The 14,374-nt window shown below is 37.8% G+C and overlaps 5 protein-coding genes across 8 annotated transcripts; 3 read left to right on the forward strand and 2 right to left on the reverse strand.

Moving 5' to 3' along the window:
- Positions 1-186: 186 nt before the first annotated feature.
- On the forward strand, positions 187-1,448 carry LOC120002677 (histone H2A). Its single transcript, XM_038851441.1, has 2 exons — positions 187-520; positions 948-1,448. Exons 1-2 carry the CDS (start codon positions 311-313, stop codon positions 1,185-1,187), a joined length of 450 nt encoding a protein of 149 aa, XP_038707369.1. The 5' UTR covers positions 187-310; the 3' UTR covers positions 1,188-1,448.
- A 443-nt stretch (positions 1,449-1,891) lies between these two features.
- Positions 1,892-2,824, forward strand: LOC120002681 (glycine-rich RNA-binding protein 2, mitochondrial-like). Its single transcript, XM_038851444.1, has 4 exons — positions 1,892-2,020; positions 2,132-2,200; positions 2,282-2,388; positions 2,466-2,824. Exons 1-4 carry the CDS (start codon positions 1,918-1,920, stop codon positions 2,511-2,513), a joined length of 327 nt encoding a protein of 108 aa, XP_038707372.1. The 5' UTR covers positions 1,892-1,917; the 3' UTR covers positions 2,514-2,824.
- Positions 2,825-5,779: 2,955 nt separating this feature from the next.
- Positions 5,780-13,283, reverse strand: LOC120002676 (ras-related protein RABE1c). 3 transcript variants are annotated; one of them, XR_005469177.1, is made up of 10 exons: positions 13,017-13,282; positions 12,778-12,894; positions 11,813-11,885; positions 11,611-11,711; positions 10,805-10,870; positions 10,449-10,546; positions 10,064-10,126; positions 9,898-9,990; positions 9,406-9,573; positions 5,780-6,047 (listed from the first exon to the last, which is right to left on the reverse strand). XR_005469177.1 is itself a non-coding variant. In XM_038851440.1 (9 exons), exons 2-9 carry the CDS (start codon positions 12,848-12,850, stop codon positions 9,490-9,492), a joined length of 651 nt encoding a protein of 216 aa, XP_038707368.1. In that variant the 5' UTR covers positions 12,851-12,890; positions 13,017-13,283; the 3' UTR covers positions 9,222-9,489. The 3 variants fall into 3 exon arrangements, 2 of the variants coding, with proteins under 2 accessions (XP_038707368.1, XP_038707367.1); XM_038851440.1 differs by lacking the exon at positions 5,780-6,047 and having other exon boundaries at positions 9,222-9,573; positions 12,778-12,890; positions 13,017-13,283; XM_038851439.1 differs by lacking the exon at positions 5,780-6,047 and having other exon boundaries at positions 9,222-9,573; positions 13,017-13,281.
- On the reverse strand, positions 5,809-8,039 carry LOC120002682 (small RNA-binding protein 11, chloroplastic). Of its 2 annotated transcripts, none has more exons than XM_038851445.1 (4): positions 7,962-8,039; positions 7,792-7,860; positions 7,590-7,696; positions 5,809-6,047 (listed from the first exon to the last, which is right to left on the reverse strand). In XM_038851445.1, the coding sequence occupies exons 1-4, from the start codon at positions 7,996-7,998 to the stop codon at positions 5,985-5,987; spliced, it is 276 nt and encodes a 91-aa protein (XP_038707373.1). In that variant the 5' UTR covers positions 7,999-8,039; the 3' UTR covers positions 5,809-5,984. The 2 variants fall into 2 exon arrangements, with proteins under 2 accessions (XP_038707373.1, XP_038707374.1); XM_038851446.1 differs by lacking the exon at positions 5,809-6,047 and adding an exon at positions 6,064-6,695.
- Positions 8,366-9,105, forward strand: LOC120002678 (histone H2B). Its single transcript, XM_038851442.1, has one exon. It carries the CDS (start codon positions 8,444-8,446, stop codon positions 8,885-8,887), a length of 444 nt encoding a protein of 147 aa, XP_038707370.1. The 5' UTR covers positions 8,366-8,443; the 3' UTR covers positions 8,888-9,105.
- Positions 13,284-14,374: the final 1,091 nt, after the last annotated feature.

Below are 14,374 nucleotides of genomic sequence, written 5' to 3' on the forward strand. Positions count from 1 at the left end.
ATCATTGCTAATTTGAAAAATCCAACTGCCTCCCCATTGGCCCAAAATAAACGACGCGGATTGATGGTTCAAGAACAGACAACCGTTGATGTGAAAGCAATCCAACGGTCATAATCTTTTACTTCTCATTTCTTGCACTCTTATCTGCGACTCAACCCGATTTTCACTACCTTATAAATGCGTCCTAAAACAGGCCGTGGGAAACACCATCCCAAGCCTGAATTCGTGATTTCTGTTTCACCGGCAGCCGAACAGTTTCATTCTTCTGCATTTAAGAGAGCTTGGTTTTATTCAGGCGGGTATTCAAGCTATGGATACCGGAGGAAAGTTGAAGAAGGGAGCCGGAGGGAGGAAAGGCGGAGGTCCCAAGAGCAAGCCAGTCTCTCGGTCAGTGAAGGCCGGTCTTCAGTTTCCGGTGGGAAGAATTGGGCGATACTTGAAGAAGGGGAGGTACTCTCAGCGAGTTGGTTCTGGTGCTCCGGTGTACTTGGCTGCTGTCCTCGAGTACTTAGCTGCTGAAGTAAGCCCCCTTCCCTCTTAGTTATTTATATACTTACCAGATCTGATACTGCTGTTTCTGGATCTCGTTTGTTGCTATTCTAGTGTTTTGCAACATTTGTTTGCTTATTGTATGTTTGATTGCTGGCATTCGAAAATATGATTGATTATTTGATCATAATAGAAATAAGAGGAATAGAAACTTGAAATTAGGGTCAAGTAGAGGACACATCTTATTACTTTGGTTTATTTTCAATTGAGGGGCGATTTAATTAACTGCGCTGATGTTTGCGAAGTATGAGTGGTGCAGATTCTTGGGTTTTCCTATTTTATCGTGCTTCTAAAAATTTTGCTTGAAAACCCTAGATTTAGGGCAGTTTAGAGTTTAGACCTCTGTGTTGATTCTAGGGTTTTGGATGCCCAATGTGTTTGATAAAATGTTGGTGCAGGTGCTGGAGTTGGCTGGAAATGCTGCCCGTGACAACAAGAAGAACAGAATTATCCCAAGGCATCTTCTACTGGCTGTGAGGAATGATGAGGAGCTTGGGAAGCTTCTTTCTGGTGTCACCATTGCTCATGGAGGTGTCCTTCCCAACATCAACCCTGTTCTCTTACCCAAGAAGACTGATAAGGCCTCCAAAGAGCCCAAGTCACCATCCAAAGCTACCAAGTCCCCCAAGAAGGCCTAATTTCTGGCAGCCATTGTAGCTTGTTTGTCTTTTCACATGACATATGTAGTTTGGTTTTAGGATTTAAATGGCCATGTTTTCTTTACATGTAGGAATTAAATGTGATCTTTTTGGAAATACTATTGAACTTTGGGATCTATATTGGGATTTCTGTCGAAGGCAAATCAGTGACCCCGCCTGTTCTTGTTCACTGTAATCTCTTTTGAAGTTTTTGTCTACAGTGTTTGGATTATATGTGCAGCTGCAATATGCTTTTGGATACTCTTTTTTTGTCAATTGAAATGGTACTAGACTACTGGTAGATGTTGATGGAAAGTACCTTTTATTGCTTTTGCAAGAATTTTTCCCAGCCCATTGGCAAATGTTTGGCATCATATTCCTTCACATTTTGAAAAAAGTTCATTCAACCAACAGCCTTCGCCGTCTCAAGAACGTTGATATTTTATGAAGGTACCAAGTAGAGTTCTTTTGGTAAGTATTAATAGCCCATGAACGTGGACGACGTTGTGGGTTTGAATGATCATCCGTCGTTTCTCAAAAAGTAGAAGATTAATAAAGATATATCCTCCGTGGATTATTAGAATTTATTAGTTAAGCTGCATTAGGGAAATAAATGGGCTGTGTTGGGCTTTGGTATTTGTGGGCCTACATGTGTTGAAGCACCCGTCGGCCCAGCCTTCCAGTTTCATTTCTCTCCTGACTCTTCCTTATCGTGCGCACACAATCGAGTATGCAGATGCAGAGCTGGAATCGCTGCGTTCCTCTCTCACGTGCTCTCACCTTTCCCAGATGGCTATCGGTTCGTCACTCTTGCACCCAATTATTCGTGGGAGGTCTCTTTGGCTCTGTACTTGTTTGATTATTCGGAGCTCGGAATATCTCGTGTACCAATAACAATGGAATTTTTTTTTGGTTCTAATGGCGGTTTGTGTTGTGAGTTGCAGGTCTTTGCTATGATACTAATGAAGCTATTCTAAAGGATGCTTTTGGGCGGCACGGTGAAATAGTTGAAGGTAATTGGATGCAATTTTTATAGGCCCTTTACAGCCGTGGATATTACAAAATCATTTTTTTTTTCTTTTCTTTTTGAGCAGTCAAGGTGATATGTGATCATGTGAGTGGCAAGTCAAAGGGGTTTGGATTTGTGAAGTTCACTACTGAAAGTGCAGCCTGTAAAGCCTTAAAAGACATGGATGGTCAGGTACACTTTGATCTAGTTCATGTAATTCGTGTTTGATAAGGCGTCCTTGTTGGCTAATTTTTTGTGTTTCTTTTTAGGTGTTGGAAGGGAGAAACATTCGAGTACATTGTGCGCACAAGGGGTAGCAGAAACCATCCACTTTTGATACGGTCATGGATAATTGGTTCAGTACCTTGAAATCTTGGTTCTCGTCTTAAAAGTGATAGCAATAGCAATTGGCTGTGAGTTGTTTTGTTGTAACCTTCGGATGTTCCTTCTCTTGTAAGAAAGGCCCTCTTGGTTTTTCCATTAACAATTTTTTTTATTTGCGTTCATAATCTTGCTGGTTCTGCTTCCACTTTATGCCATTCATGGAAATCATTATGCCATTGCCGGGCACTGTAATTGGCTAATGCCTAAACATGATTAATAAAACATTGGCTAATTTGGCACCAGATGTTAGTTCTGTCTTGTATCTCTCGTCTTATTGAAGAAGCATATTTTTGATGAGTACATAACAAGCTTGGTTTTTAATATGACATGCTTGGGAAGCATGGTAGTTGTGTTAGTCTATTTGAGTTAGGAAGAGCTTCTCATAAGAAAAAGGAACATGGGCCACTATATGACGATAGCATCATAACAGGCTTAACAGCAAGAGGAATTTTTTTTTTTTCTGACAAAGTAAAGGTGAAGATGGATTACACCCATCAACCCCTATTGCTTTGTTTTCTTAATTTTTTCGACACTAATATACTTCCATCACCAGTTGTTTTGATTACTAGAGAGAATATGGAATGCAAATGATCTATTATGAGATAAAACTGATTTGAATACGAGATCATACAATTGGGTTTATTGTGGCAGAAAGACATACCACTCCGCATCTCTTGATGGACATCATTTGAATGCAGGGCATGGTAGACATGATGGACTCAGCCTTGTCAATGACGGAGGTGCCACATCAATCAGAGTTGATGAGGATTTGAAAAAAATTCGGCGCCACTATTGACACTCCCCATATATAAACCCCCTTTGATATTGACAAGTGATTATGACATTTAATTGTTGAAAATACATTGATGGACAGCTGTTATAATAAAGACTAATAGAGTATTTTCACCAGTGTATTTGCTTCTTTTACCCCTTTGTCATGTCAGTTGCACGGCGTCCAAGGATTTCATTTTATTATAATTTTTTTTGGTTTTCGTTACTGTCAACATATATATACACATCTATACATATATATGTAATTCCATTTAATTAAGATTTTTATTCAATATACACACAAGTTTTATTTTAATTTTAATTTCATTTTTCATTTTAATTTTAATTAAATTAATTTTTATTTTTATTACTACAAACATAATTTTTTTTTATTTTTATGCTTCAATAATTTTGTTCACACATATATATGTTTTGATACACTCTTTGATTTTCATTGGTTTCACTTATAGGTTGATTCTCTTTGTCAAATATTCAACTAAAATACAGACAAATAACATTTCAATACTCAAACAAATTATGTAAATTACAACACCATGATTTCTAGGAGAACGAATGAGGCAAGGGGTGACCCTCTTCTCTATTTATTTTTTTTAATAGAAAGAGAATATTATTAAACTGGACAAAATCTAGGACGGGATACCTCTATAATATCATCCCGTAAAAAGAAATAGTTACAATAGAAGGATAATAAAATGAATGAACTCCCTCGAGGAATTCTCCTATAAGTATACAAAATAAGAACCTAAAATAAATACACATATTTTCATCATTGATTTAAAATATATTGGGACACAAAACAATGGATCTCACTAATCATTTTACTTAGTAGAATCGAACTGTCAAAAGGGAATGAACGTGGGACCCACTAAGAGACTTTTTAGGAAGAGCGGGGGATAGTGATCAAAAATGATCGACGCTCACCGAGGTACGGTAGGCAAGATGCTTGATAGGGTTACACGTGTAGAAATCTAAGCGAAATTGTCAAATTTATGTCCACTTTCGAGTAATAAAAGAGACTTTTTCAACTAAAGAGTACAAATAGATGGGACATTGATGACAGGTGCACACGTGGAGCTTGAACACACGCAAACAAAAATATTTGACGACAACATTTTTTTTTTCTTTGGAAAACTATGAACTTCAATATATATCTTAAATGAATATTTTTTAGTGACATAGAACCTAACACATATCGCTACCCATCAAAACCCAAGTTTATGTATTTACTTGTCCAGATTTGGTCTAAACACAGAAATCTTATTTTTATTTGTAGATTATGAATCTAAGAAAACTCTTCCATGAAAAAAAAATAGTAACCCTAAAATGCTCAGTAATACATACTAAAGAAGCACTTATTCATGGAATATATTAGTTAATAACATTTTTTGGTAACTAAGAATTCCTCAACCCAACATATCTATCATACATGTTGGTTAGCTCTAAACTCGGGCCGTCAACTCAGCCCACTCCACGCTAGCGACAGATAAGATCGGGCTTTATGGGGAGAACGAGACCGAAGCTCATAAAATCGAGTTATTCCACAAGGTCTCCCATGGGTCTTTGGCTCATTCAAGGAATAACGACGAAACTACTAGACATGAGAGTTGAATGTGTAACGGTTTGTCAAAATAACGTACTGTCAAAATAATTCTTATAATAAATTAATAAGTTGTGAGGTGTCTGGTGAAAATTTTACTGTTGTTAGTGGTTAAGCTGTGTAAATTTTTGTTTGATTGTATTAATTATTATTAATGAATAAAAATAATTTATTTCATATACATAAGTTATTACAACTATAAATGAATAAATATTAATTTATTATAAGAATTGTTAATTTATTATTTATAATAGTTATTAATTTACTTTAATATTTATTCAGAATGGATAATTAATTCATTATAATAATTACTAATTTATTATAACAATTATTAATTTATTATAAGATCGTCCATTACTTGCACGTAAATAAATTTTTGGCATAGAATTTGTTTTTGTTATATATTTTTTGAAAAGAAAAATTGTCTTGTCTCCAGCACTTTAGTAACACTGACAACTACATGATATTTTTTGGCACTTATGAATGATTGCTGCATTAAAGTTTGGACTTATCTTTTTATAGGGGTTTAAATAGAAAAAAAGGGGTCTCAATAGCAGGACCCAAAAAATTCCCGCACAAGTAATCTCAAAAGCTTGTTTCGGACCTGGCCCTGTCAGCTCGACATTTCTGAAAAAAAAAATTCCGCAAAGTAAACAGGTATGTTTCATTTGGACTTCAAATTGATTAATTTCTCAACCATATTTATCAATTTTGCCATGCAATGGTATGCTCCAGCACCTACTGTGACCAGAGAAAAAGTGAAGATATGAAGTTTGGTGCCTTTCATATCCCAAAAGCCACACTAGTATCTGGGTTCCAGTTGTCGTACTGCATCAGGACCCAGCAAATTGGGGTGCGAATGTTACAGAATTCATCCAGAACGTTTTGCAAATGGCACATCTAGTGCTAGCAAGTTACTGAATTCATCCACGTCTGCATATACAATATCATTGAATTTCGATTCAGAAAATTAGAGTACCAATGACCATAGCTGAGCATCGACGCCATTCAAACCTTAATCTTCCCCGGTTCTTGTATTCTTTGCAACTTCAACAAATATTAGCCTTCCATCAACTATCTGCCACAGATGATTCAATGTAAGCCATAACAAGAAAGTATATTGACTCGGTTTAGTATTCAGAAACATAATTGCATCATCTATGCAGATTAAACATGTTACTACCTAAAAGATATATGCAAACCTTCAACTCTCTGTTTAGAAAAACCGGTGATGAAGTTATAGCAAAAGTCTATGAATGATGTATCAGATTATTTCACCAGAATTACAAGGAGTACGGTTATGTGCACATATCTTTACAAGTTGATGAACGTCAATGATGACTGGATCAGGTTACATTAGATATTATGATTTCAGCCACCGATCACAGCCTTAACATAACCATTAATAACCACACTAGCACAAGCATAAGCAACTAAAAGTGTCTTTAAGAATTAACATGGAAAATCAGTTCTGAGTGCCCATCTCCAAAGTCCAAACACTAAACTGAAACTGATGTATTCAACAGAAAAGGAAACAACAGCCAATACATAAGGCTCCTATAGTGACGGCTGGAACTTGGAAGGGCAGACGTACACTACCCTATCTTCTCAACTTAAGACCCAATGTATTCGATAATCTAGCAGAATCGATTTGTCCATGCCAATTCTTCCAAAATATTGCCTAAACTCCTAACTTCTGCAGTTGAGAATGTCAGCACTGAAGATTCCGCCAACCCAGATTCTTCAATAGTTTCTGATATTAAAATAAGTTGAAACTTTCACAGAATAAGGTCTCAATCACTTCTCTGCTATATGAAAAAGGAGACAAAAGTTGTTTCTGTCTAGAATCCACAAATGATGGGAAAAAGGAAAACTAACCCCTTATTTTTACAAAGGAATTAATGAAGTATAGGATCCTACCATTTCATTGTACAAATAAGAGAAAGCTCCATCTCCATGTTTCCTTGTTTTCAATCACTCAATGAATGCACAGTTCAGATATTTATAATTGAATATGTTAGTTATTTACTAATGATGGTTAAAAGTTAAAACTAATGGAACACAAAAGTTATGCTACTACTTTTATGTTATGAAAGTCTCCTTATGCTTCTTAAAACTCTATAAAAAAGCTCAATTAGTAAGAATTTTCCTACAGAAACTTAAGCAGTGCCCTTCTATTCACTGAAGGTCTAAGTGTAGAGGGTACTATCATCTTTTCTGAGGACCAAGTAAGATTCCCCCTTTGTTACAAAGGCATGTGCGTGTAACATTTGCTAGCTGAACAAAGTGACTTCAAAAACTATATACAGAGAAGCGTCTATATTCTCTTAACTTCTTCCCAATCACCCTCCAGTTCTGGTGCTCCAGTAACATGACATGACAAGAGGCAGCAAAACAAATTGAACACCATATGCCTTCTAAACCATTGGATTAATCCATCCCCAGTGAACTGAGTGATTAAATAGCAGAATGAAACTGTTGGTTTTGCAGCCATGGTGTCCATCAATTGCAACTAAATTAATCATTAAATCGCAAGGTGAACTTAAACGATAAGATAATGATAACATCTTAAGAACAACAAAATACTCCAACTGATTTTTACAATTAGATTGAAGCTTACCCTGCCATTCATGGACTTCAATGCTTTTTGAGCATGAGTCTCCTTCTCAAATGTGACAAATCCAAACCCTTTGGGCCTCTGGGTTTTAGGGTCTTTAACTAGCCTAGCTACAAATAGAGATGGAAAAACACAAAAGAATTTAACTTTTTAAGGTCAAAAATTAGGCATTATACGGGCAACAATGATAAACCACGTTAATTACCTTCAGTGACTGCACCAAACTGCGAAAACAGATTTTTGAGACCTTGATTCGTGGTGTACGAAGATAATCCTATAAATCAACGAAATAAATTATTACAAGAAAACTTTAGTTATACCACAAATGTATAACGAAGAGAGAAAAGAAGAAACAGAGAGACTGAGAGAGAGTACTGCTGACGAAGAGCTCGAAGCCGAGTCCTTTTGCCATTCTTCAAATCGGTGCGACGGCATATACGATGAACCAAAGTAGCGCATAAGCGACGCTGTTTCAATTAACGCACTAATAAGCATAAAGCGACACCGTTTTCTTGATTTGTCAATTCACTGTAAGGGTATAATTGTAATTGCACCCCTTCACCCACGTCATCGATCCTCCTCGCTAACAAACAAGAGCTCCAAACTTAAATCTATCTGTGCCGTCGATAAACAACTTTTTCAATTTCAATTGGACGGTCCATACGTAACACGTCACTTATCCTAGTGAACAGCCAGTAAACCAATCGCCTTCGAGGCTTCCGCTATATAAATCTTCTGCCTCGCCCGAAACAATTCATTAATTAATTGCTTCAGAAATATACGAAATCCTCTAAATCCCTAGCCTCTCCATCCTACTTAGGAATCACAAGAAATTTAAGATTTCTCTGTAGAGATAGATGGCACCGAAGGCAGACAAGAAACCAGCTGAGAAGAAACCCGCGGAGGAGAAGAAGTCCGTTGCTGAGAAGGCTCCTGCCGAGAAGAAGCCGAAAGCCGGCAAGAAGTTGCCTAAGGAAGCCGGTGCGGCGGCTGGTGACAAGAAGAAGAAGCGGACGAAGAAGAGCACAGAGACCTACAAGATCTACATCTTCAAGGTGCTGAAGCAGGTCCACCCTGACATCGGGATCTCAAGCAAGGCCATGGGTATCATGAACAGTTTCATCAATGATATCTTTGAGAAGCTTGCACAGGAATCCTCCAGACTGGCTAGGTATAACAAGAAGCCCACAATTACGTCGAGGGAGATCCAGACTGCTGTGAGGCTCGTGCTACCTGGTGAGCTTGCTAAGCACGCGGTGTCTGAAGGGACTAAGGCTGTGACCAAATTCACCAGCTCTTGAAGCGTTGTTGGCCCGGTGGTTGGAATATCTCTCTCCTGTGTATGTGTGATTAGGTTTAGAAATGTCAAGACGTAGGCTAGGGGTTTAGTGTGATGTGTACCTTTTTCTATTACTGATGTTGTTAGGGTTTGTTATGTCTTCAATTTGGATCTGGTTGGTCCACATGGCTATGGTAAAATGGAATACAGTTTCGTGAAATTTGTGCAGTTTGTTGACAATTCGACTGAGTGATGTTGTGTGCAATTGTTTTCTTACTTGATGGTGTGAAATGGAAATGCACATAACAAGTAACAGTCCGTATTTTTAACGAAGGAACTGGGAAGGGTAACGCAGATTCATGGAATCATCTTTTCAATTCCTACATTATAAGACTACCAATGAAAAAGGCAGGTTGGAAAAACTCTGCCCACCAAATGATATACAACCGTTTGCCAGAAATAACAACTCCATAATAAGAACTACATTCACATGCTATAAACAATGCAGGAAAGAAGAAAGAATGGCAGTGATAAACTTACTAGCTCTCACTAGATCGTCATTTCTATTACTTGCCATTTTTTTTTCGTTTCAGCTTTGGTTTGTAGCCAATAATTGGTTGTTCTCTAAGAACCACAACAAGCTGATTTTTGTGCTGCTTGGCCTGCCCCAGCTGCCTGGTTTGGTTGATTGATCTTGATACTAGTAGGCTGTAATTGACAAAAGCAAGAAAATGTTCTCAACAATAAAGTAGCAGGTGCTTAATTTCAATTTCCTATAGTCGGTATGTGTGCTTCATACATCCAAGTTAACAGTAATTTATGAGGAAATACATTCAATTAGCCAACAATGCAAGGGGCGTACGGATCTGATATTTTACAAATAATGTTTTTGCTTATATAGGATTAGCGATGGGGTGACCACACTTGCCGCTATACCACAGTGGAGGTGGTCCAGCAATCACCAGGACTACGATTATGAATGTTTTTCCTTATGTGAGTTCTCATTTTAAATTTTTGGAGGAAACCAAATACCTCAGCACGAGAATCAGTGTCAGCAAGTCTTTGCTTTATATCCCTTGCAATTGAAAAGAAAACCTGTTCCACGTTGAGATTCGTCTTTGCACTCTGCAGTCAGAAGTTCAATCAATGCATGTCCAAAATAATCCAACTAGTCTCACTGAATTTGAAGGTTACTTACAGTTTCAAAGAATTTGATCCCGTACTCATCAGCTAGTGCTTGGCCTTTGGAGGTAGGAACAGCCTAACCAAAAGAGATAAATATGGGGAGGAGAAAGAAACATCAGAGCACTGATTCAACAATAAATGAGAATCTGATAAGAGCTTATAAATGGATGAGAAGAGAACTGCCCAAACTCTCAAGTCAATGAATGCCTTGAGGCAGACTGCAGAATACTAGGATTATATCACTTATGAATTCCAACAAAAATTTGCCTTCATAAGCCAAGAGCATGCATGCTTAAATGAACAATCTGGACGGTGCAAAATAATTATGGAGCCAATCAAACAAAATTTAAAACTACAATATCAGTGCCACAGTTCAAATAGTGATTAAGCAAACAAACCCTCTTGCTTTCATCCATGTCAGCCTTGTTCCCAACCAAAATCTTGTTGACATTATCAGAAGCATGCTGTTCAATGTTGCGAATCCAGTTCCTGATATCTGAAATGGAGAGAAGCAAGTTCCTTAAAGAGTTCAACAGAGACTGCAAAAACCCATAACAAAAGAAGGGTGTGTGATGAAGTAGCATCAATTCTCAATCATCCACCTCAGTGGAACTAGACACCATGTTAAAAAGCACCTTCACAGACCAATGTTCATGTATCCAGCACTAAATCCAGAGAAGCAAGTAAACCCCCAATTCAAATTAGCATTGATATCCAAATTTCTTAAGAAGTGATATGAAAGAAGGAAACTCACTATTAAAAGATGACTCATCAGTGACATCATAAACCAGCAAAATGCCCATGGCTCCACGATAGTAAGCTGTAAAAGAAAGTCACAAGAAACAAATTAATAGTGATGAAAAACAGAAATAAACGCCAAACTTGGACAGTATTTCAAGCATCATATCTTGGGTTTGCTGCAATGGCTGTGTCTCAGGCATTCACATTGGACTGAACAAAAAGTAAATTCCCGTGGGGTTACCCGCCCATGGTGTCTTAACTGTTTTTTTTACAATAGAAAAGGCATGTTCTCCGCCGTCCTAAAAACCCCAAATACGGTATCAGAATTCAGAAGATGCAAATGTGTTCCCATGCCACCTCCCCACCCCCTCCTTTCAATTCCAAGATTGTGCCGATGACTAGCCCTGATACTCTCATACTTGGACTTCTAGTCCATGAAAAATATAACCACCTCCCCTCAACATTATTTCACATTATATTTCTCCCCTAAGAATGGAAAGGCTGAAAGCCCTATCCATTATATTATATTGTCAGGTACATGTATCCATCGCTCAAGAAACAAACAAACAGCCATCCCCCAAGTCGAGAAAGAAAAAAAAAAGTCTAAAAAAACAGAAATCAATAAGTTATTTTCATATGGATGATGCAGAAAGATCATGTTTATGAAATCTGATGATTCATCCTGGAAAATCCAGAGGTGGGTAGTGCAAGGGGTACAGTTTCCCACAATTTCATGTTCCAGACACCCTAAATACTTTCACACAAAAACCACCTTCTGAAAGACCAAAATCACTGTAAGCATATGAACTTATAAGTTACCAGTCGTGATTGTTCGGAATCGCTCCTGACCAGCTGTATCCCAGATTTGAAGCTTGATTCGTTTGCCATCAAGCTCAATTGTTCTTATTTTGAAATCGATGCTGGATGATGAAGACAGAGTTGGGACGTTGAGAAGATTTTTCACAATATGGGAAGTGGGAACTATATTGTAATTTAACTCCATAGGTTGAAATATACGCACCCGATGGTAGTGATAAAACTAGTGGTGAAAGATCCATCTGAGAAACGCAAAAGAAGGCAACTCTTACCCACACCTGTAAGGATGAAAAAGAAGAATTGAAATCCTTGCTGCAACCTCAGTTGCTTGTTAAATATAGCATCCCAACTCTCCTGGCAACTAAAGTGGATAATCTCTCAGTTTTGAAACAAGAAGAAAGAAGAGCTTTCATAATGGAATCCTGTTAATGTTCTCTAGAAACATAAACCTATCAACATAACATACTGCTGATTTCTATAATGTGCTGAACTGTGATTCAGCTTTGTGTGATTATCAAATTTCCATAGCAGTCAAAGTCTGTCCCCCATCCCCATCACTGCAGTGACGAATGTCCCTCAGATACAAGACAAGCTCAACAAAAGGAAGAATCAGAAATTTCACAGATGGTCAGCAAATATATTTTGGTCCTCTATTTCTACAGCTAGCCATAGATTACTTGGGAGGATGTAATTCTGTTCAAGGCATACAATTAAAAACATTATGCAAACAATTTGGAGAGTAAACATTCAACATGACAAGAGGAAACCAAAACATATTAGTAGTAGACACTAGACAGATGTGAGACGCTGCAACTGACAACCTCTAGCTAGAAAAGTCTACAAACTTCTGAAAGAACCTTATAGACCAGTGGAGTATTACATTTGAAAGTTTATAGAATAATTTCGATCTTTACAACTAAGAAGATAGGTCCAGATTACATCCTTAAATAGAGAAAACGCATAAAATGAAAATCAAATCTATTTTGAAACATTAAATTGCACGAGAAAGGACAAACACAAGCATCCCAAAGTTACTCACTACAGGATCAGTTCCAAAAAAAACTTAATCACCACTAAAAAAAAAAGCGATCTGAGAAGTGTGAGGAACAATGATCCATATGCTTAAACGGAAAACAGGAGGTGAAAACTAGGAATTGCGTATCCGCATACCGCTGTCACCGATCAATAAAAGCTTTATGAGGTAATCGTAGTCGGCTCTAGCCCTTGCAGGTGGAGCAGCCATTGAATTATCAAGAATAGATAAAGAAATAAACTGCAAACTCCTGTCTGCGCGTAAACAATGAAAACAAAAGGAATCAAAAAAATTAGAACAATAAATCAACGAATGCATGTGATATACCCGTATGTGTATAAAAAAAGAAATGAGAGAGATTAAAAGGCACAGAGACCAGATCAGGAACGATAACAGAGATGAGAGAACTCAGAAACGAACAGCCATGAAGATTAGAGAGAAGATTTTGTGAATTGTTTGTTGCAAATTTGGGTAAAACTTTTCTTCTTTACCAGAAGAGACATGCCCGATCAACTCGCCACCTACAATACAAGAGATCTCCTCCTCCGGGTCCGACTATAGTGCGTCTCTAAAATGCGCCACTTGCTTTCCACACCTTTTCCTCCCTCTTGCGCTGATCACGCCCCTGCGCACGCTATCAATCGCACTAAAACGAGACACAGAGAGGCGCAGTTGTTGGTCCCTTTCTTCCTACTCTCCACGTTATCCAATAGAAAATTGCCGCGTGGAAGGGCTTTGCCCTGGTGTGTGAGCTGGCATCCTAATCATTGCCCTTTGGCATTATTATATTATATCATCAAATGCTTGGATAACAACTTTCAAGTAAAAAGTATCAGCTGTTTCTAATCGCATCAACGGTTATGATCGGGTAGACTAGCCGTAGCAACAATTCATCCTTGCTTTTTTCTTTTGTTGTTATTCATACTTCATTTTATTTTTAATATGCATTAATATTTGATTATATTATATATAATTTATTTATCGGGCACGTGGATCCCTTAACCTTAACCATCATAAACCAAAAGATTCCCCAATAATAAATATAGGATGTGTTGGAAAGTCAGCTTGTGAGACGACTTGACCGAGTTTGAGCACAATCGAAATTCGAAATGGTTTCGCTTTCTGGAAGTACCAATTCATTGAACTTTCTTGTAAGCGAACTGATAACTGTCGTTGCTGCAGTAAAGGAGTGGATGAATAAATGATTTGGCCCTCCAGCCTCTTGCCGGCAACTACAGATTGATGTAACATGAGGAGTTGTTGTTAGTAGTTACTTGGTGTTTTTTTTTTTTTACCTAGAACGACCCGGTCCAGCATGTCATTTGGATAGTTGAGTAAGTCTAAATTCGGGACACCAAGTCAGTGTGCACCATCATGCGACAATTAAGACTGAATCAAAACCTATGCACGTAAGCCCCCAAGCGGGACAAATCAGAGAAGCAACAAATGAAGTTGGGGATGTGTTGGTATAGTAGGTCCAGTCCGGAGTAAATGTTACAATGATATGGCACCGTTTATGTGCAAATTGAAGTCCCCTTACTCGTCAGTTTCCATTAACATCTTACGTTATGCCATTATAGGGGAGAAAAAGAGAACTAGAAAGTTGAAGGAAAATGAATGGGCCAGCAAAGCTAATGCTCCAAGCATATGCTTAGAAGATCCTTTGATTCCGACAAAAAGCTAAAATTATTCCTTTAAAGCCCAACAAGCACTTTCATTCCTTCTCCTTGAGGC

Source organism: Tripterygium wilfordii, chromosome 7 (assembly GCF_013401445.1).
Source record: "Tripterygium wilfordii isolate XIE 37 chromosome 7, ASM1340144v1, whole genome shotgun sequence".
NCBI lineage: Eukaryota > Viridiplantae > Streptophyta > Magnoliopsida > Celastrales > Celastraceae > Tripterygium > Tripterygium wilfordii.